The sequence below is a fragment of the Mesitornis unicolor genome, unplaced genomic scaffold (genome assembly GCF_000695765.1).
Source record: "Mesitornis unicolor isolate BGI_N332 unplaced genomic scaffold, ASM69576v1 scaffold40969, whole genome shotgun sequence".
NCBI lineage: Eukaryota > Metazoa > Chordata > Aves > Mesitornithiformes > Mesitornithidae > Mesitornis > Mesitornis unicolor.
The window spans coordinates 1-21,241 of NW_010207317.1; the positions used below are offsets into that span (position 1 = coordinate 1).

Here is a 21,241-nt window from a genome sequence, read left to right on the forward strand (position 1 = left end):
CAAGACATGCATGTCCATCTATTAAAAAAAATCTGCTATGCAATTACTTTTTGGCCAAGCCAATATTTTTGCCAATTTCTTTTTTCATTGTTTTATGCCAGGTACGTTTCTTATTGTTGTTTATTTAATTTTTTGCCTTCAGCAGCTCTTCTCTGAACTGTTGGTAGGCTTTATTGAAGCACAGCTGTGTAAGATATTAAAGAAAGGGAGACACCGTCTGTCTTATTCCTTGAAATTCTATATTATTCAAGTGTGAGTGAAGGATTATGCTATCGCCATTTTTATCAGTAGAATTATATGTTGGCAAGGCCTATGTGTCTACAGTATTCCTTTGCATTTACATGAGAAGTGTGGGAGGTGAAAGTTACTTTGGTGAATTAGTATAACTGATACCAAAAAAAAGAGATCTTAAAGTGAGAATGCTAAATTTTGGTGGCTTTTGCTACGTGATATTTTCATTTGATGCCTTCTGTTCCTTTGTGCATGAGAGACAATAACATTTTCCTAGTCCTACCTCTTTGACACAGAAAACTTTACGGAACCGTTACTTTCCCAAGATATGATCTGTTCGGTTTTTCCATATTTCTGTCAATCTTTTCTGCTTATTTCAGATCCTTTTTTTCAGGTCTTGAAGTCATCTTTTGGGATATGCAGACCAGCACTGTACCCAGTATTCAATATATGGGGTTCTTCATTGAGATATTTAGTGAATACTAATACTTTACAAATTATTCTGGATTCATCTATGTATAAATCCTAATAGTCTGTATGCCTTTTTTACCTGTTTCCAACTTATGTTCATGCTTTCAGAAGGTATGTCTCGAATTTATTTCAAGATTGATGTGCAGGTAGGGTGTGTCCAAAATGAACATTATTTCACATTTACCAATATTGAATTTCACCAGCATTTTGGACTGTTTAGCTCATATTATGACATTTTTCTGTGCCTCTTCCCAATCAATTTTATTATTATGAGTATTTTTTGTATCATCAGCAAGTGTTGTCAAATCAGTATATAATATGTAGGATTTTCTCGTAGAATTCTAATTTAATTCTAAAAAATAACTGCCTTGCTTCCTCTTACTCTACTTTATTTACCCATGCAGCTATTATTGCTATTTCTTATTGTAGTTTCATTATATTTGTCCTTAAAAAGTTATGTCTGTATTGATACGCCATACTTTGACAACTTGTAAACTCCTTTGTCTTTTTTAACAGTTGGCAAATTTTCTACAATCTTCCATTCTGCTGTTACAGGGACTGATTTCAGCTATACTTCAGTTCCCTGAGAACTCTTAGGTGAATATCACCCGATCCTAACAATTTGCTACCACTTTACTGATGACTTCTATAATATTTTCTACTGACACTTCACTTTGACACAGTTCCTCAGATTTGTCTGCTGTAAAGAACACCTTTAATTAGAACATTCCTAATACATTCTGTAATGAGCAGTGAGGCAAGGAATTAATTTACTATTTCTGCAATAGCCTTATCTCCTTTTCGTGTTTCTTTTATACCTTGATCATCCTCTGGCCTTACAGATTTGCTGGCAGTCCCCCTACTCCTGCTCCTCTGCTTCTGATATGTTCGAAAAAGGTCTATGTACTGGTTCTTACCTATTTCAGTGCAATTGTTCAGCACCATTTTGAATGAGAAGTCATTGTCAAATAATGCGTATGTTCTCCTATTCAAGTGAGATTTAAAGAGCTCATAATGAACAAGCCTTACATCTCTTGCTGTTTCTTCAAGCAAACATTAAAATAACATATATTCCTGAAAGTTTTCCTTTTGACTAAGCAGGAAAAAAGTCCTAAATAAAAATAATTTCTTCATGCATTGTAAAGAAAAGAAAAAGAAAAAGAAAAAGAAAAAGAAAAAGAAAAAGAAAAAGAAAAAGAAAAAGAAGAAAAAGCACAGTCACAATTTTACAGTTTGCTTTTGTCTTAGTTGTTTTCTTAAGTAAAAAGGAGTACCCCTCCAGTTGTGACGGTCTGCCAGACCTGTAATTGTCAGTGTCTACGGTTTTGGCATGGTTATTGTGGTTGTGTGTTCAAATTTTGAATTGGTTATTTAAACAGCAATTTTTAGGTGATTGTCCATGCAGACTTAGTATTTTTCTGTATATTTAAGTGTTTTAAGGAAACATACACAATTATGCAGAATTTGTGGGTGTTTTAGAACACTGATCCTAAAAGTTCAGAAGGTAAGGATTATAAGCAGCCGTAACTATGTTTCTGCTTAAATGTCAGCTCAGTTTCAAATGGACTTTACAATGAAGAATGTCATTCTAGTAGTTACCAGACAGCTGTCTAAAGCTCTTTAGACCTACAGCCAGCTCAAGCAATGACTGCTTGAGGAAATTTAATACAAGAATTGTCACTTTGAGGTATTTCTGAAAGAAACAACAATGATTCAGAAACAGTGCACAAGTTTTCTTTTCACATATGACAATTCTGTAGCATTTATTGGTCTTTTAATATCACTTTGGCCAAATGCAAATACATACATGGAGAGAACTAACTTCATGTGCCAAGTTAGCACTAGTGCCTGCCCCCTTTGCGTACCAGCATCCTCATTCTGCTCATCTCACTGCATTTGCTCTGTGTATATGTTCTGTAGCAATTATTTATATGGATTTGTATGAACCTTGTATGTCCAACTCCTTTGCTATTTTGAATGTAGAAATCCTGCTGAGCTCTGTGCAAGTATCATGACTAGAGTGCTTTCACTGTTTGGGCACTGTTGTAGGTAGAGCTCTGCTTCACAATGTCTTTGAGAGAGATTATCCTAATGCAGATTGTCTCTCATATTTGAAAATAAGTCTGTTTTAAATAACTTCAAGTTCTATAGAGAGATCTGGAAATATAGTACCTTGAAATGGCTTCTGTCAAAAAAGAAAGGCTTCCCTCCAACCCCTGCATTATCATACATTAGCTTCTGAAGTGAATTGAAGAGTAGGGAATGTATTATCAGAATCTGGTTGTACAGTTAGATTTGTAGAAGTCTCTGCAGATGTTTGGTTTATGTTGGCTCAGTTTTACTCCTCCTCTCTGCTGGATTTTTTACACAGATGCTTCCTTCAGCATATTTTTCTGTTGTACTGTGCGCTTAAAATATATGTAAAGACAAATCATTGTGATAAAGAGATCCCTAGCTGTTCAGGAATGTTTTATTTATTTCTGAAAGAAGATAGTAATTTTCTAAGCTTTTCCTTTATCTCTGTCCTTCTGGAGGTTGGTGCCTTGGAACAGGCAATGCTGGATGCCCTAGTGATGGACCGTGTAGATTTTGTGAAGCTGTTAATAGAGCATGGAGTGAACATGCACCGTTTTCTTACCATATCTCGTTTGGAAGAACTCTACAATACAGTGAGTATTTGAAATGCAGTTGTACCACTTCAAATAAGAAAGCCTAGAAAAAATACTGTTTTTCTCAAGAGATTTGATAATTAGGCCACATTTTTATGAAGGATTTTTTGGAAAAAAGAATTATAAATAAAGTTTTGATAATTTTTAATTGTAATGTTGAATTTTTGGTTTGCTGTTCCAGCTTTTTGTTTTCAATTCATTGACATGAACCCAACTGAGTACTCCCCTGAAGCTCATGAGCAACATGTTCTGATTTTAGTCTGGTACTTGCTTATCTTGCTGAAAATGATACGTTACTTAACCAAAGTGATACCAACTTCTTTCTAGAATATATAAGATTTAAGATAGTAGAGGTGTTGCAGATTGGTGTTGAAATGTTTTTAAAGAGGTTTGTGGGGAGAGTTTGAATCACAGTAGCTTATCCCACAGATGCTTTAACTGCTTTCTTTTACTGTATTGATTTCCTAATGTAGAGTGACATGTTTTTTTACTTTCTTTTCTTTTCACACCATAGAAACAAGGACCATCAAATCTACTTTTGCATCATCTTGTTCGAGATGTGAAACAGGTAATAGACTTAGGAAAGGCTAGGGAGCAAAAATGTTAACTTAGAAATTCAGTGTCCACTGGCACACTGCTATTAGGTAATACAGGGGAATTTTAGGAATAGAAGTGATGGGTTCATACACTCCTGTATCTACTAAATGGTTTTATCTTCATCCCACTGATCCCCCTAAGCAATTAACTAGCATACTACTGCTGAATGCCCCCAAGGGTCCAGTACCTTAATTTCAAAGCCAAGCAGTTCTTGTAGATCAGACTCTCTTTCTCAAGTTACTAAAGAGACATTATGAAGTGATTGTACAAAAGACTTAGTGAATTAATGCAGTAACTATGCTCATTGCTTTAAGGTTTTCCTTTTTTCTTCCAAAACTGAAAAAGTCTTCCCTGGTTGAGCAGTAACAAAAAGATACCATGACAAGATACATTATTTTAATGTGCTGCATTGCTTAGCAGAACAGAAGGTGGCAGTGGATGACTACTGCATGAAGCACTGACTCCATCAGTAGTTTAGTGGCAGCTTTGTTATTTAGCTGCACAGTTAATTTGTTTCATGTTTCTGTTATCTATAGTACCTGGCAGCACTGCTTAGCCAGGAAAGGTTGAGCTGTTCTTTCTACATCTAGTCTTCACTGCAGAAGATGCATAGATCCAAAACTAGATTAACTGGCTAATTTTTTCTTAGCTATGAATGCTAAGATAAAATAAAATGGTAAGCCTGACTGTTCGAAGAGTTCTGTGGGCTTACATAGCGGGATTTCTGGTATGATTTTCTTATTGTGGGTGACTTTCATGTCAATCCCATTGATGTTCCTGTAGAGAGGTGTAGGGTATTCTGATCTTCATAGCAAGCTATTTTCTGTGTTTTCTCACACTGATGGACATATTTGACATAATTTATGTGACAGATCTGGAAGATCTCAGTGTTGAAAATACATTGAACTTTTCCAGGCTGAGAAATCTGTCTTTCTGACAGTGGTCTATATGAGCTCTCTCCTAAAACCCATGGCCTGGTTACATGTCAGGACACTCTGGGAATATTCAGGGTGTGATCTGAAGGAAATCATTTGGCATGTGAAATGGAATAGTGGAATTGAGGTAGAAAATAGGTGCATGATTTCAAAACTTTCTACCCCACTGGTTAAGCTAAACCCACTTGGGACCTGCAGACAGTTCCAAAGACTAAAAAGCCTTTTTCATCTGAGTTCCTGTAAGTATGTGTAAGTGCTCCATGAAGGGGTTGTGCAGTTGCTGTCTTATTAAATATGGTAACACTGTAGTTAGGACAGTGACAAGAGTGATGTGACCATGGATTTAAGAATATTTTCTCCATTAGTGTGACCAGCTTTGCTGCTGCTACATTTGTATGGAAATACATTGCAGTCTGCCCTGATAACAGAAAATATACTTTTTAGTGCAGAGAGCTATCCACACATATAGGGAATCAGAAATACTTGCCTAACTCTCAATGACACACCTGGCAAGCTCTATCCTGTGAGATGTGCTTTTGCCCTAGAGTGCTTGGCATGTTGGTGTTTTCTGTTCCCTAGGACTGAGCAGCCTTTGCTGGCTGTATTGAGGCTTTCCACTAAAGTCCATTGAAAAAAACCCCCTCAGTCTAACGAAAAAAATTACTTTTCACAGTCTGAAAGGCATATACCACTAGGAATGTATAACACCTCTGATCCCATCTATGTACAGGCCCATTTTTAACTTCCAAGTGTTGTGATTTAAGGTTTTACCAATTATCTTTAAAATCTACATGGAAGTTAATGTGTTTTTCAGAGAAATTGTCACAAACCGTATGTCTTGGGAGGACAGTGTAGGTAAACTGGGAAGCAGTGGTGCTTTAAACAGAAGTGGTAAGAGACTCAAAAGATACAACTAATGCATGTGCAGCTGCTGTCCTAGTTGTCCTGACAATCTTGAACCTCTGCAAGAGATTGTCAGTCTCCAGGAATTACTCTACAGCATTAAATACATGCTTCATCCACTTCATTTTTAATTAATGAACTAGTTTAATGAGCAAATCATATCATGCTAGTTTTCTCTTGCTATGAGAAGATGATGTTTATCAATCTCTCTGGCTGTTGGTGATTAACCTAAGGAACCATTACCTTCACTGTTGAATGCAGCTGGTCTTGAAAACATTGCAATATATGTCTCTATGAGATGTGGATGCGGTGGACTGTAGACATCACACTTTTCATGCTGAAAGTATGAATGTGCCTGTGTTCTCTCTCCAAGGGGAGTTTCATAAACCTAATGAATGTGTACACTTTCCTGACAGATGCAAGAGCTCTCAGTTGCACTTTCTTCAAGACTTCCAATATAGTAGCAGGGCTCTGACGTGATTGAATGTTGCATATAATAGCATCATTAAATGCTTGTGACATTTGGCATTCCAGAATACCCTTTCCTTGGATTACAAGATATCACTGATTGATATTGGGCTGGTGATAGAGTACCTTCTTGGTGGAGCTTATCGAAGCAGCTACACAAGGAAGCATTTCCGAATTCTCTACAATGATCTCTACAGAGAACACAAGGTAACTTCTGTGAAATGTCTACCCACTGGTCACCAAGAAAAGCCAAAATGTAACACATGAAAATAGCTCAGGTTGTCATGGTGATTTGTCTGAAGAGCATCAGTTGAATGTATGCCATGCTTGTTTGTTTTATGAATCACTTTGCCAACTGTGGAGAGACTGCAAATAAACCAGACAAAGTCAAGTTGTTAACTATTAGTTCAGTGAATTTACCTTTGTGTCCTGTAGCCGGGTTGTGTTCTTTGTCTGTCATTCATCAATAAAGATTGACAAGGCTATACCAACTACCCTTTTGCAAAGCAGTTGCACGTTTCTGCTCTTGCAGCTTGAACCACGTCGCTGAAATACTGAATTCAACAAGTGTTGAACTAGACTTGGAGCATGCCAGCATGGCACAGGAAAGAGCAAAATGGAGATCCCTGGCCCTAGTTTTGAGCAAATGTCTTACCTTTTAGAAGCAGCTCAGTGCTAAGTCGTGCATCTTCCTGCCCAGGCCCATGAGCTCTGTTTGTCTGGCAGAGCTTTTTCTGTGGTGTACTGGTCATCACAGGGAAAGTCTCATGCTGGATGTGCTAGGCTGCACCCATCGTGCTTTCATTTCCCCCATTATCTTTCCAAAACAAGTAACTTGAAAACATTCTAAACTTCTCAATAAATTAGCCTAATGTAATTCCCAACATCACAGAAGATGCAGATTTACCTCATATGAATTCTCCCTGGTTTTCAGAGTAGAACTGGACTTTAATTAAAGTACTTCCATATGTTAAACAAACACCTCTCATTTCCATCTACTGCTTTCATGACTAATAGAAGAACCTCAGGGTGATCAGGGAAAATGAGAAGAAATAATCATCACTATTAGTTGGAATGAATAGAAACACAGAGACAGAGCTTCCTGTGTGTCACTGGCTTAATATGATGCTTAAAAAGAGATAGTTGAGCAGTTGTGACACTCTTCACTGTATCCTTATGAACTATGACCTTAACAAGGATGAGTGAAACCACATGGTATTACAACTAGAAACTTCAGGGAAGAGCCTTAGTGATTCAGCTGGCAACATTATTCCCTCTCAGACAACACTGAACAGAATGCCCAGAGATGCTAAATGTGCCATCCTTTGGAGGAAATGGTCAGCAAAAAGTTCAGGGAGCCTATGTCTTTTAAAGGGCTTATGGTGCTTTTTGTAAGGGTAGGCACTCAAAAGAGCTTCCAGGTTGGGTGATTCCAGTCTTGTGCAAGTCCTGTTGTTGTTGTAATTGGTAGATGCTATTGGGGAAATGAGTATTTTGAATTCAGAGATTCAGAAAAATTTATGTTTTCTAAATTAGTTGTGAAACAGGCTATTTTTTTCCTTGATGATCTCTAGTTGTAGTTGTCATGATTGCTGTCTCACTAGTCTTAGAATAACATCAATTTTTACAGGCACTGTTGCAATCAGAGATAAGTACATGCAAACTTAATCTCTACTTTGCATTTTTTTCCTTCTGTTTTATGGTATTCCTTTGGATCTAGAGAGTGCTCTCCAGCTTTTCTCAGAACCTGTCTCATTCCTTTCATCAGAGTAATCAGACAGGTAGCAGAATGGGATCTGCTGAAAATACTTTGCATTCTCAGTTCTTCAGAACTGCACAGCCTTACAAATACAAGGTAATATAATTAGTTATTATAGGCTTTGCTCAAGACATGTTGGGCTGCTAATAATTTTATTGAGAGGTTTTAGACATATGTTGGTCAGGCTGTTAGTTATCATAATTCTACTTACATTCCAATGGAAGCAGTATTTTACTGCTCGCTGTTCATGAAGTACAGATCTTGCAATTTTAATGCTGAAATCAAGCTCAGACTCCTCCTGTGATATGTTTTAACTTCCATCCATTTGTTGCTAATAGCTTTTGTTCACTGAAATGTAATATCACCAAATTTCTGAACATCAAGCATGCGTGAAAATTCCTCTTATTTGGAAGAAACACTGGGAATTATCTAACTTTCCTCATGTTTTCTCATGATTGCTTATTAAAGTAGCTACAGTAAGTCTGCTAAGAAAAGTTACAGTTCTGATATCAGGAAAAAGATGAAAGGGTGTTTTCTTCCAAAGAAAGAATGATAAAAGAGCAAAGATCACCACATACATATATCTGACAGACAAAACACAAAGTAGAATGAGTTTAAATTAGTCTGAGCCAAAATGAACACGTTAAAGCACTGAGACAACCTCATTTATACTAGTAAGACTTTTTCTTTGCCTTTAATGGAGAAATATCCAGACACAAATATATAGCAAATTTACATTTCCAAGTGTGGCAGTCAGTAAAAATCATCTTTAAGTATTACAAGTCCACAATGTATGTTTCAATCTACTGATTGCTTTTTCTACTGTCATGACACAATTACAAGAAAAGTGAAACTAGGACTTTGGTATCACAGGGTTTGGAGACTGCCCAACTCTGTGGAAGAGGAGGCTATAGATGACATGGGTACAGAGCAAAGAGTGTTTTTCATTCACTAATGTTACTGGCTTCTTGGCATTGGTAATCTGAATGTGATTCTCACTTTGGCTTATGACTTAAATATATATAATGATCAAGTAGTTTGCTACTTGCAATGCAGATTTGCATGCAGTTTTATGTACATGAATCTGAACTTCAACTGTTCATTAAGATTTTCTTTTTTTTTTAAATGAATTTATAGGATAGATCCACTGCATTCCATAAGTATAAGAAGAAATCAAAAGAGGATATAAACTTTGCAGAGAACTATGAGTCATCTGGCTTTATATACCCCTATAATGACCTCCTGGTTTGGGCAGTATTAATGAAAAGGCAGAAGATGGCAATGTTCTTCTGGCAGCATGGAGAGGAAGCCATGGTCAAAGCTGTTGTGGCTTTTTAACTCTACAGAGCAATGGCACGTGAAGCGAAACAGAGCAACATGGTGGATGACACTTCAGAAGAACTCAAGAAGTACTCAAAGTATGAGTTCGTTCTTCACTTCAGTTAATAAAGTTTGCAGTGCTTAGAATGGTTAGATATTTTCCTAATCTGCTATGAGTTTGTAAGGTTAGTGGTGCCATGAACTACAGAGTGTAAAGGAAATACTTTCAGCTACCCACCACTCATATTATGTAATGGAGCTATGTATTGATGTGCAGTCTGGTTAGGAGTTAGAGGAAAGCTGTTAGCATGTTATCTAGTTGTGTGTTTGAAAATTAAAATACAGGTGAGTAATGCATCATGCTCTGTCTGCTAAATGGTCAAGTGAAAGACTGATATTTCCCTTGCAGCTTTCCTTCCAATTCAACTTGTTAAAAAGCCATGTGGCACCTATGTATTGGACTTCTCAAATCTGTCATGTGGTAATGAACAAGCTAAAAAAAAGGTACTTAAGCCCTGCTCTGTGTAAGAACTAAAGAAAAATGTGTGCTGAAATAACTGAGTGAATAAAAAATGAAGTAGACCAAGAATTTTCTTCAAGTTTTTAGTTTCATCTTAGTATTTTGTGGTAGTTTTTCTTGTTAATGACATATTATATGCTTTGTAGATACCATGCCTCAGATTCAGAATACAATAAGATGGGCTGTCTTTTTTTGCATGCAACTCCAAAGCTTAATATAAAGGAGTCCTAGAGGAGTATTCCCTGCAGAGATGTTTAAGAGCCAGTGTAAAGGGCAAGGTTTTTGCAACTGCCTGCAATGCTTGCCCACTGTGGTGATGAGTCTGTTGTTGAAGGAGATATGCAGAACTTCATAGGGTCCATTTTGATCACTGAGTGAGATTAAGAAAAACACAAATAAAGAAATAGAAAACAGGAGGACTAAATAGTTAGGTTTACTCCCCAAATAATTTTTCACTAGATAGATTGATAAAGCAATGGGGGAAATGGGAGAATGTATAATTACTTGTTAGTTGAACTTAATTAATGGAGTTAATGGAGTTTTCAAACCAGCCTCTTTGGAGCAGTGATTCTGAGTTTTGACTTATCCCTGTTATATTAACTTTTAATTCCTTTCTGCTCTAGGGAATTTGGGCAGCTTGCCTTAGATGTGCTGGAGAAAGCATTCAAACAAAATGAGCAGATGGCCATGAAGTTGCTGACCTATGAACTGAAAAACTGGAGCAACTCAACTTGCTTAAAACTAGCAGTGTCTGTGGGGCTGCGGCCTTTTGTATCCCATACTTGCACACAGATGCTGCTGACTGATATGTGGATGGGACGCCTGAAGATGCGGAAGAACTCTTGGTTTAAGGTAACATCACTCTGGCTTTTTCTGAGCATTTTGATGATGTTTAGATGCTCTATATGTGTCTTTGCGGTTATGAAGGTGTCTAATGCAACTTCAGACAGATGTTCTTAAGCATGAATTGGAATGTGCACACCTGAGAGAGAAAAGAAAGGCAAAGAGGGAGGACAGGACTTGCTTCTGTTTTGCTTCTTCACAAAAGCAACTGTGGGATGACATTAGAAGAGCGCATTTTGTGAGGTTTTTTTTTGCTGGTCCCATTCTCTCAGCACCCTTCAGTCCCTCACCACCTGCTTTTGCTGCTCCTCATTCCTGGCAGTGCTGCCAATGGGAGGAATGCTCTGGACGTAGGGAGTAGTATCTAAAATATCCCCAGATACTATGTCACTCTTCAAAGCCACAAAACAGTAAAGAGCAATATGCTTCTTTGGAGGCTGTAGGAGTCTGAGATGGAGAATTCCCACACCAGTGGCTCCCTCTCAGGCCAGTGCACTGGATTTGTGCTGGCACTGTGCATGGCTGAGTATGGCCTCAGGTCTGTGTTATCATTACTGAATTAATTTCCTGAATCACATGTCTCTTTTTTAGGTCATTATGAGTATTCTCCTGCCTCCTACCATCTTGATGCTGGAGTTTAAAAGCAAGGCAGAAATGTCACATGTGCCTCAATCTCAAGATTTCCACCAGTTCACATGGTATTATGGGGATGAGAGCCCAACCAGCTCTAAAGATGCCTTGTCTTTGGTTAGTCTGCAATGATCAGTAATTTGTGTGTCAGAGTCTGTCTGTTTACCACAGTATAATCTCAAGGAGTCAGGAGAGGGTGATCAGCTGGAAGTGTTCAGACCCAGTTCTCAAGAAGTAGGGGTTTGATCCCTGATCTGGATACAGACTTGAAGTAACCTCGGACAAGTCACTTAATCTGTCCTGGTTGTCACTTCTGTACTGGTCATAAGGATAAAATTCTTCCAAACTTAATAGAAACATCAAAGAATCATAGAATGGTTTGGGTTGGAAGGGACCTTAAAGATCCTCTAGTCCAAGCCCCCTGCCGTGGGCAGGGACACCTCCCACTACACAAGGTTGTTCAAAGCCTCACCCCAGAGCTGCATGCAGTACTGCAGGTGGTGTCTCATGAGGGTGGAGCAAAGGGCCAGAATCACCTCCCTTGCTCTGGTGGTCACACTTTTGATGCAGCCCAGGGTGCGGTTGGCCTTCTGGGCTGCAAGCGCACGTTGCCAGCTCATGTTGAGTTTTCCTCAACCAACAACTCACAGTCCTTCTTCTCAGGGTCACTCTCAGCCCATTCTTCACCCAACCTGTATTTGTGCTTGGGATTGCCCTGACTGAGGTGCAAGACCTTGCACTTGAAAGTATAATGAGATTACAATTATTGATCAGTTACGCAGGTATTTTAGGGCACAAAGTCTATTCAAGCTGCAGATAAATACCTATGTAATCTTGATTACCAAATAATCTAAGAATGTTTTTATATCAAACATGAAATCACATCCATAGAATTTAATTCAGGTTACCCAGTCGAGCTGTCCAAAGCAGGGAAACAGCAGAACTGAGGCAGTGCAGGTCCTGTCCTCTCCAACCCACTTCTTCCTCCTGCTTTGTCTAGCCAGGAGCCTCTACCCCCCATCTCAGCTGCAGCCTCTCCCCTCTCCATTGCCATCCTTCACTCTTAGTCTGTTCTTGACATTTTGTTTCCTGAGTTACATCACAGTCCTTCCAGAGGTCTAGCTCCTGCCCTCCTTGTTGAAAAACAGAGTATCTGTACTTCTACATCACTTGGGCCTGGCAGACATGCCATTTAAAACATAAGAGAAGCACTATGCTTTTGGTTTAGTCACCCAAACTGAGTCCTGAAAAACTCTGCAGGCACCTGTGGTTCTGCAAAAGTCTGTAGGCCTGTCTGTGGAGAGTCTGCAGCATGCTTGCCTTTCAAGATCTGAATTCCTCCAGATTTCTGCTAACCAGAATTGCCTGTCCTTCGTTTTTCTCATTCTCCACAAAGCATTCCTTGAACTGAAAATTTCCAAAAGTTTGCAGTCTGGGGTAGACAGTGGATGTGGAGAATTTCCATCTGAAAGGGTGAGGTGCTCACCATTGGAAACAGGATTGTCAAGTGAGAGCTGTCAGGCAGTCTTTTTTGCTCTGCTCTGCTTATCTTAAAGCAGATAAGCATTGTAGATTGCTTGGGACCTTCTCAGTGAACTTTCAATTTGTGCAAAATGAAAGAGAGTGGATTGTCATTTATGGCTTTTGCAGCAGCATGGTATGCCTGTCAATACCACGCTTGTGTTTACTCTCTCTGATGCAGAAAAATGCTCGAAGCCGTTATCTCCTGCAGTGCCTGTCTAATATAGTCAGTTAAAAATGCTTTCTATGGGGTTAGGTAACAGCTATGATACAGAGGACAGGCCAATTGTAATTATTTGCAGAAGGAGCAACCCTGCAGTCTGGTAGAAGGGAACACAACAACGTGCATAACCACTTTTCTGACCTGCCTCAGAGAGGGCTGCTTCCTTCCTGTGTGAACAATAAGCTTAACTTCTGATTTTACCTACTGTACAGTGTTGTTTAAAACAAAGGCCCATCTACTGCTTTTTCTTTGATATGAAATATTATAGAAAAATGTACAGAAAATGTCAACAGAGTACATGTGCCATATAGACCATTTTTCACACACAGTCATAAATTCTAGTGACCTGCTGCAACTGGAAGTTGCACTCTCATGGTACAGATTCTCTTATTCACCCTAGAGGATCTGATGTTAACACATTGGGATGATTTTGTGAATAAAATGATCTGTTTTTTCTGAGTCTAATGTGATGAAAAAAAGAGTCAGTTTTCCTCTGATAACCCAAGGAAATGTTGTGTAGTAGGGATAAACATGTCCCATAAAAGTGTTATACTGCAGATGCCTAGTAGCAGTAAGTTTTAGCATTGATATTAGCCAAGGCCAGCATTGAAAAAACGGTGAACAAGATAGTTTGGTTCCCTCAGCCTTACCCAGCCATTAGCTATTTATAGTTCCCCCAGGCCCCTGTCCTTCATCTCTAAAAATTCCTTTCAGCACCCTCTGGTTTTGTCAGTTGCCTACTGCTATGGGTCTGCAGCTCTTCTTAGGCTTCAGCAGCAATCAGACACTTGTGCTTTCAGGGGGGCTATTCAGGCAAGTGTCAAACTCTGGATACAGAATCAGGTGTGTTTGCGTTTTCTGTCTGTCTGTATATCTATCTATCTATTTATTTCTGAAGATAATAAAGAGGTCACTTGTATTTTTTCTAGGCAGATCTTTGTAAGAGAGTACTTCATCTTCTCATCAGGAATATAGTACATCAAAAAAACCAATTAGATTGTGTATTTAGGATTTCACTATCCTGACATTTTCTGTACAACTGTATACATGAGTGGAAATTATTTTGCTATTTCAGAATGTGCAACAGTTGTCAGTGGAGTTCTCGCTAACACAGTTATGTCTTACAGGGAGTTGTTCTGTATTTCACAGGTGGGGAAAGTGAGATGCAGAGTGATGAAGTGACTTTGCTTAAAGACATAAAGAAATGTGTGGTAGAAACAGGAGTGGATTCAGGTCTCCTGACACACTTTCCACTAGCTTTAGTCATAAGAGCAAACTCTAAATGAGTATCTATAGTGGAAAAGTGTGTATGTTAATTATTGCAAATTAGGTGGTTGTGGCCAGACAAAATCAAGCTACAGTAATGGTTTGTATACTCAGAACAAAGGTTAAACATCTGTGCCTGTCTTCCCTCTAACAAGATGCAGTCTTTGCAATCATAAACCATAGTTTCTTACTTTTAAAATGCTCTTTCCTTTTATAGAAAGATTATGATGTGGAGAAGGTTGCTCAGAAGTCTGATGAAAGCCAAGCACATGGTGGACAAGGAAACTTGCCTGGCACTAGGAAAATCTATGAGTTCTACAATGCACCAATTGTCAAGTTCTGGTTTCACACGGTTGGTCATCACACTAGAACTCAGATTGCCAAAACCCTCTTTTGATCCTTCAAATATCACTTGATGCTGCTTTTACTTTGCCTAGCATGTATTTACAGTCACTTACAGTCAGGGATAGATGGGAAGACATTTGAATATCTCTCTTTCTCTCACAATTAAATGAAAATTTTTTCTGCTAAAATCATGCAACTGCAGTAAAAAAAAAAAAAAGAACAAAAATCCAAAAGAGCTAAAACCCGAGCACAGCTTTACATAGTGATTAATTGTACACGTAGAGATAGATTTGAAGCTGGCCTTAAATACATTAAAGACCTCACAGATGTTTTTGTCCCTTTCTTTAGGAACAGTTTCTGAAGAAGTGAGTATTAATCTATAGGAGATAGTTTGCTATGTAGAAATATGAATTTATTAAATCAGTTTTAGTAATTAACTCTGTGACAGTAGAGCTTAGAATGTTTAAGATCAGGCTTCCTGTTGGGTCAGACCACCATGTGCATAAACTGTTACTCCTTTAACAGTATGTGGTTAACGGCTTTATAGGTTGTGATTCTATTATCTCAGATACCTTTATAACATGTTCTGGTACCTTTAAAATATGCGTTTTCCACCTGATATTGTTCTTCCTGTGTTAGGAAGGCACTGATGAACCAGCAGTGATTCACGTAGCTTTGAGAATGGTTACTTGCTCCTACAGAAATTTAGGAAAGAACAGCACTGCCTTTACATTCAGGTAATGGTGTGCAGATATAATAGTCTGTCTTATATATGAGTTTGGGGCCTAGGTGATCATACACTACAGTAGTTCGTCTTCTGCTCTCATTTTTTCAACACTAAAGCACCAAATTCCAAATGATATTTAAAGATATTCCCATAAAAGTAATTTGGAGAGCTGAAGGAAAGATTTTGTGGTCAAAAATCTGACAGTGCCCCAGTAGTGTGAGTACATATAGTCAGGCTAATCACCTGCTAATAAGTCTGCAGAAATTTGTTGGAGATTTTTGGATATGGATCATATACCTTGTGTTTTGTAGATGGCGTACATGGCGTTTCTCATGCTCTTCACTTACACTGTGTTGGTGAAGATGGAGCCAAGACCAAGTATACAGGAGTGGCTTGTTATCATTTATATTTTCAGCAGTGCTGTTGAAAAAGTCAGGGAGGTAAGCTTTACCATTCACACTTCTCATCTATAGAGGATATATTGTAAACCAGAGAATACCATAAACTGCAGAATGCTAAATTCTGCATTCTTTCTCTAGAGAATTATACAGGGCATTTATTTCTCTGAGAAGTATTTTATTTGAAGACCAGTACTTGGGCTTTGAAAATGCATCTTAAATTTTGTCCTTAAATCTCTATTTTTCTGTGTAAAGCCAGTGTTAATGTGCAAGTTGCTTGAGAGTGATTGTGCTGAATTGAGATTTGGAGCCTTAAAGTAGCCACCTGTTTCTTAATTTTTTTGAGTGGACCCTTAGATTTGGAAATATGATAGTCATAATTAATCGTAATTATTTGGAGTTGATTAGATCTGAGGTTCTGAACACAGCTTAAACCTGTGGCTTTCTATTTTCCAAACTATTGTATCTGATCGGACATATCTTCACTGTAGAATTGGCACATAGTAAACAGTAGTAGTCTGAATTGTCTTTTGTAAGAAATTTGAAATGCTGTACTTTTAGAAGAATAAAACTGCAAAAAAAGCAGTCAGTTCTGACTGAAGGATGCTGTTGCAACAGATCACTGAGAAGACTGACATCAGTATGAGAAAGGTGAAGGATTTCAAGGGGCAGCAGAAATGCTTGAAATATATTGAAGCTTGGATAAACATACAAGTTCTGTGATTGCATGAGATGAAATTGAAAGAAATCTACACAAGAATTGTATAATTGAGAAAAAAAATGAATGTGAAATAGCAAGCACTTTGGAAATCATGGTTGTGCTGATGGTAGGACAGTGGAAACATAGATCTTCTTTCTAGCGTTAACATTCATTGGAGACTTTGAAATTTGTGTCTTCTTGATTGTCCATGTACTAGTTATGGTCTGCTAGCAAAAGACTTTGTAGGACACTGTGTCTTACATGTGCAGCTAATTAACTGCTAAAGGCTTTGTTTTATATAACTGCACACCTCTTTTTATCTAGATTGTATCAACTAATTGTTAAAGCTTTAGGCCCTGATCCTGCAACTAACTCCTCATATGAGTTAGTCTAGCTGAATTGAGTAGGATCACTTGTTTACATTAATTGTTCATATGGGTAAATTCTTGCAGGATCAGGGCATAACATTTCAAAATCTCTCCTTTGCTTGGTACTTATCAGTGTGATCTTACATAGCCCTGCATAATTTGCCTCACTTGCGCAATGTGCAAAGTATTTATTTACAGCTTCCCAAAGATTCCACTTCACACATTTGCTCAGTGAAGCTTAAAACCCCTTTGGGGCATCTCACAGTTCAAGGAGCAAATCTTTCATTCTTTACCTTGCTAGTTGCCAGCACTCCTTTTTTTAGTATGTCCTTGGTGGAATACAAGGATCTTTCTTTATATTTTCAGTCTGAAATAAAAGGCATTAGTTATTTTTCCATCAGCAAGGTTAGGTTGGTACTTTCCATGACTTAAGGGCTTTTGAAAGGGCTATTGCAGGTCATGACCATTCTTCTAGAAAATGCTTGTTAATTTATGATAAATATGCATAACAGTTGTATACCGGTTGGTGTTTTCTGTGGAGAAACATGCTTTTCAGTTAATGGGTCCAGGCTCAGAATCTGTTTTTCCTTAGAAAGAACTTTCCTATTTGGTGTGGCGTACCCGATCAATACAACTCTATAGATTATAAAGTACAAACCTCAATTAATGGTGAATGGCAATATGCAGTACAGTGGCCTGCAAAAAAAAAAAAAAAGAAAGAAAAACAATTATGAATTCCCGAATATGAAACAATTCAGACAGAAAAGATTAAAGAGTGTATCTCTGATTTGAATGGAGTTTTTTGGTTTGATTTGTTGTGTTTTCCCCACATTCTACTCAGGTATTTATCTCAGAACCTGGAAAATTCCGTCAAAAAGTGAAGATGTGGATTCATGAATACTGGAATTTTACTGATTCTATAGCTATCATCCTGTTTATGATTGGCTTTGGCTTGCGCTGGTCTAACCCCCCTGTTCGAGCTGCAGGAAGGCTACTTTACTGCTTGGATATAATATTTTGGTATGCTCGGCTCCTTGATCTTTTTGCTGTGAATCAGCATGCAGGCCCATACTTGACAATGATTGGGAAAATGGTAAGTGCTATACTTGGGAGAAATATTTTTGTAGTTAAGACATCTATTGAGGAACATATAAAGATCAGAAGTATCAGAAAAGAATGATGGTCAAAGGAGAGGCCTCCTAATAATTTGTCATGAATGTATTACCTGAAAATACCATGTCTTTTTCTGTTTGTGAGTTGACTGTAATCAGATTTCAGTTCTTTCTAATTTATTCATTATTTGAACTTATTCACAGAAGCCATTTTTGCTTAATTCCTTAGAGAAAGGTTGCATTTGAGTTGAGTTTCTGATGCAGCTTGATAATAGAAAAAAGAAAAATCACTGTCTGTTGCAGACGAGCTTGCTACTGTAGACAATTCCCCTAGCGCTTGGAAACTGTCTCATTATTATTTTACATTTTGATTCAAATAATTATATCCCATTTTAGCAGGCAAAATTTCTCTGAGATCAAAGTTAATTTTTTTTCTCTTTTGGTATAAGAACTGCTGCTTAACTACTGCGTAGTCTTGAGGGACATCTGCAGATTCCCCCTGTAATTTCCCTCGGTTATTGGGAACTATCTTATTAATACTTTTATATTCTGTCTTGCATAGTAATTCTGATTCAGTGTTAGAAGGCAAAATCATTTTCACTGCTATTTCTTGCTCTCAGTTTGGAAGAAGTACCACTGAGGAAAAGCACCAACATAAGCTTTCTACATTTTTCAAATCTTGCTTAAGATCTTAAGAGGGATTTGAAAGGCAAGTAGAACTTGTGACCTCTTTGGTCCAGGATGACTTTAACCTCTATAAAATACCTGGATAGTCCAGGTCATAGAAATAAAATACTTTTATTTCCTCCAGCATAATAGATTATTAACCCTGTTATTATATTCTGATTTGTAAAAGCAGTCAGTGATACTATTCCCTAAAATGTATGTCTGCTTCACAGATAATTAACATAGCTAACTTTCTCATGCAAACATATCTTCCAGACAGCAAACATGTTCTATATTGTGGTCATGATGGCCATAGTCCTGTTGAGTTTTGGGGTGTCACGAAAGGCAATCCTTTCACCAGAGGAGCCTCCTTCTTGGACTCTCGCACGAGATATTGTATTTCAGCCCTACTGGATGATGTTTGGTGAGGTCTATGCTGGAGAAATAGATGGTGGGTAGTTTTCAACAGCTTAAACTTGCTATGTGCAGAAACATGTCCACTTTTAGCTACTAGAGTTTTGACTACATATTGAGTCTGTACTTTCTCAAATAATTTTGATTCTAGTATATATGTGTCCTTAATAAGTAATACTGCATGAATAAAGGTGAGAATATTAGTTTCTTTGTTAAAAATAAAGATTAAGTTTGAAATGGAATTTAGCTTTTCAAATTAAGTATATTGCAAATCTCAGAGCAAAGTATACAGGAACTAATTCTAAGCTAGTTCATGGTCAGGGTATCTGACAGTGAAATGAATTTCCAATCAGGCAAATCCAAAGCTGCTGATCTCTTGGAGAAAAGACTACAAAGTTGTCTTAAAGGAAGAAAGATTAAAGGGAAAACAAAAACAGAAAAATGAGAAAGAAAATTTATTTTTCACCATAGTAGAAGTTACCTGGCATTATTCTTAAACAGATGAACCAGTTGAATATAGGAAAAATAGAACCAATCAATGTAAGTAGGAAAAATGTTGTATCTTGATTATGACTTTGATTTTGTCTCGGTAAGAGAGAAGAATCAGGAACTCCAGGAGGTATTTCAACATTAGAGATGGAGAGCACTCTCATGCTGCTAAGTGATGGGTACAAGTAAAACAGTCCCTAAAATAGAAAAGTAGCTATGCAAGTAGGTACAGATATTTAGGATACATAGTTCAGCATAGACCTGATTCATTAAGATAACTTAAGATATTGCATCCATTATTATTGCTGAAACAGTCACATGTTTATGTATTTTGGTTAAGTCAAATTCTTTTAATGAAAGCACACTGTTAAGTTTCACAGTTAGTCCATTTAATCACTTACTAATGCTAAACCTTTAGAAATCTGACACTTCCCAAATAAAGTTATGATTTCTTTAATGACTCTGTGCTGTGGAATATGTCCTGAATTTAGGGCAGCTGCCTTACAAACGTGTTTTAAAATTTCCTTAAAGGTGTAAAATTTGATTAAAGACTATAAAGATTGAAAAGTATTTCATTTGACAACTTAAAAACTTTAAGAGGCATTTCTAAATGTTTATGATTTGTTTCTTCATCTCACTAATATTTGTAGCCATATGTCCTTTTGCATGTGAGCTTATGTGATCTTACTGAAGCTCTAAAGAAGTAACACTCCAGTAGTGATAAAACAGCCTTTGTGCTGTGTCCTTTCCACAGTGGAATCAGTGAAAGCTTTGCCACCTGCTTTAAGGATCAGAGACTTGAATTTCAGTTGAATTGAATATGTTCCATCTTCCAAAAACCTTTCAGGTGCATCAATTTTCCCCTTAACAAAAAGTTGGGGTGGCTGGTGTAAGAACTGATACGTATGAAATTATGTCTACAGCTTTTGAATTACAATGGAAACTATGGGACAGGAGTATCATGAAGACATCTCAGTTTTTCTTTACATGGATCTAGACTTTTTAGTTGGAAATTTAGTAATGTATCTCCTTGAAAGTAGTGAGGTCTATTCTGTTCCTTGCTGGGGCAAATGAGGACCACATGTCATTGCTGTCCTCTGCTCTGATTTCCATGCTAACCGTGCCCTGTATGTCCTTCATTTTCAGTCTGTGAAACCAATGAAGACTGTCCTCCTGGCTCCTTCCTCACACCATTCCTCCAAGCCGTCTACCTCTTTGTGCAGTACATCATCATGGTCAACTTGCTTATTGCTTTCTTTAAGTAAGTACCATGGTATATTGCTGCAAAAGCAAATAATAGATGGTCTGCCAGCACTTCCACAAAAGCCTTTCGGCAGAAATGCCACAGCAGGGGCATGTTAATGGTGGTTGTTACCCCATTATCCATGGGGATTTAATGTGTAAGAAAAGAATGGTGGATGCAAAAGGGTGGGAAGAAGGGGACTGTGAGCAGACACCTAAACTGTTTTGCCATTTAAACAGAACCTGGCTCTGTGAATGTATGCAACTCCAGTTAGCAAACAAACAACATTATTTCAGCTCTGAAGTAATTTGTCCTTTATTCCTAAAAGCTGTATTTATTCTGCTGAGAGCTTATATAATGTTCTTCATAGTGTAGCCCAGGATTTAAATGGGCAGATAAGTGGAGAAGGTATTCAGGGAAAGA

General features: G+C 37.8%; 1 protein-coding gene across 1 annotated transcript in view; it reads left to right on the plus strand.

Moving 5' to 3' along the window:
* Positions 1-3,236: 3,236 nt before the first annotated feature.
* The window catches only part of LOC104546653 (transient receptor potential cation channel subfamily M member 6-like), a gene marked incomplete at both ends in the record, with an annotated part of 24,699 nt that continues 6,694 nt past the window's right edge, over positions 3,237-21,241 (plus strand). The window contains 12 exon segments of the mRNA XM_010192091.1: positions 3,237-3,371; positions 3,886-3,939; positions 6,341-6,481; positions 8,019-8,129; positions 9,171-9,451; positions 10,497-10,725; positions 11,308-11,463; positions 14,574-14,708; positions 15,740-15,868; positions 17,736-17,987; positions 18,949-19,123; positions 20,722-20,836. Coding sequence (XP_010190393.1) covers positions 3,237-3,371; positions 3,886-3,939; positions 6,341-6,481; positions 8,019-8,129; positions 9,171-9,451; positions 10,497-10,725; positions 11,308-11,463; positions 14,574-14,708; positions 15,740-15,868; positions 17,736-17,987; positions 18,949-19,123; positions 20,722-20,836 — 1,913 coding nt within the window.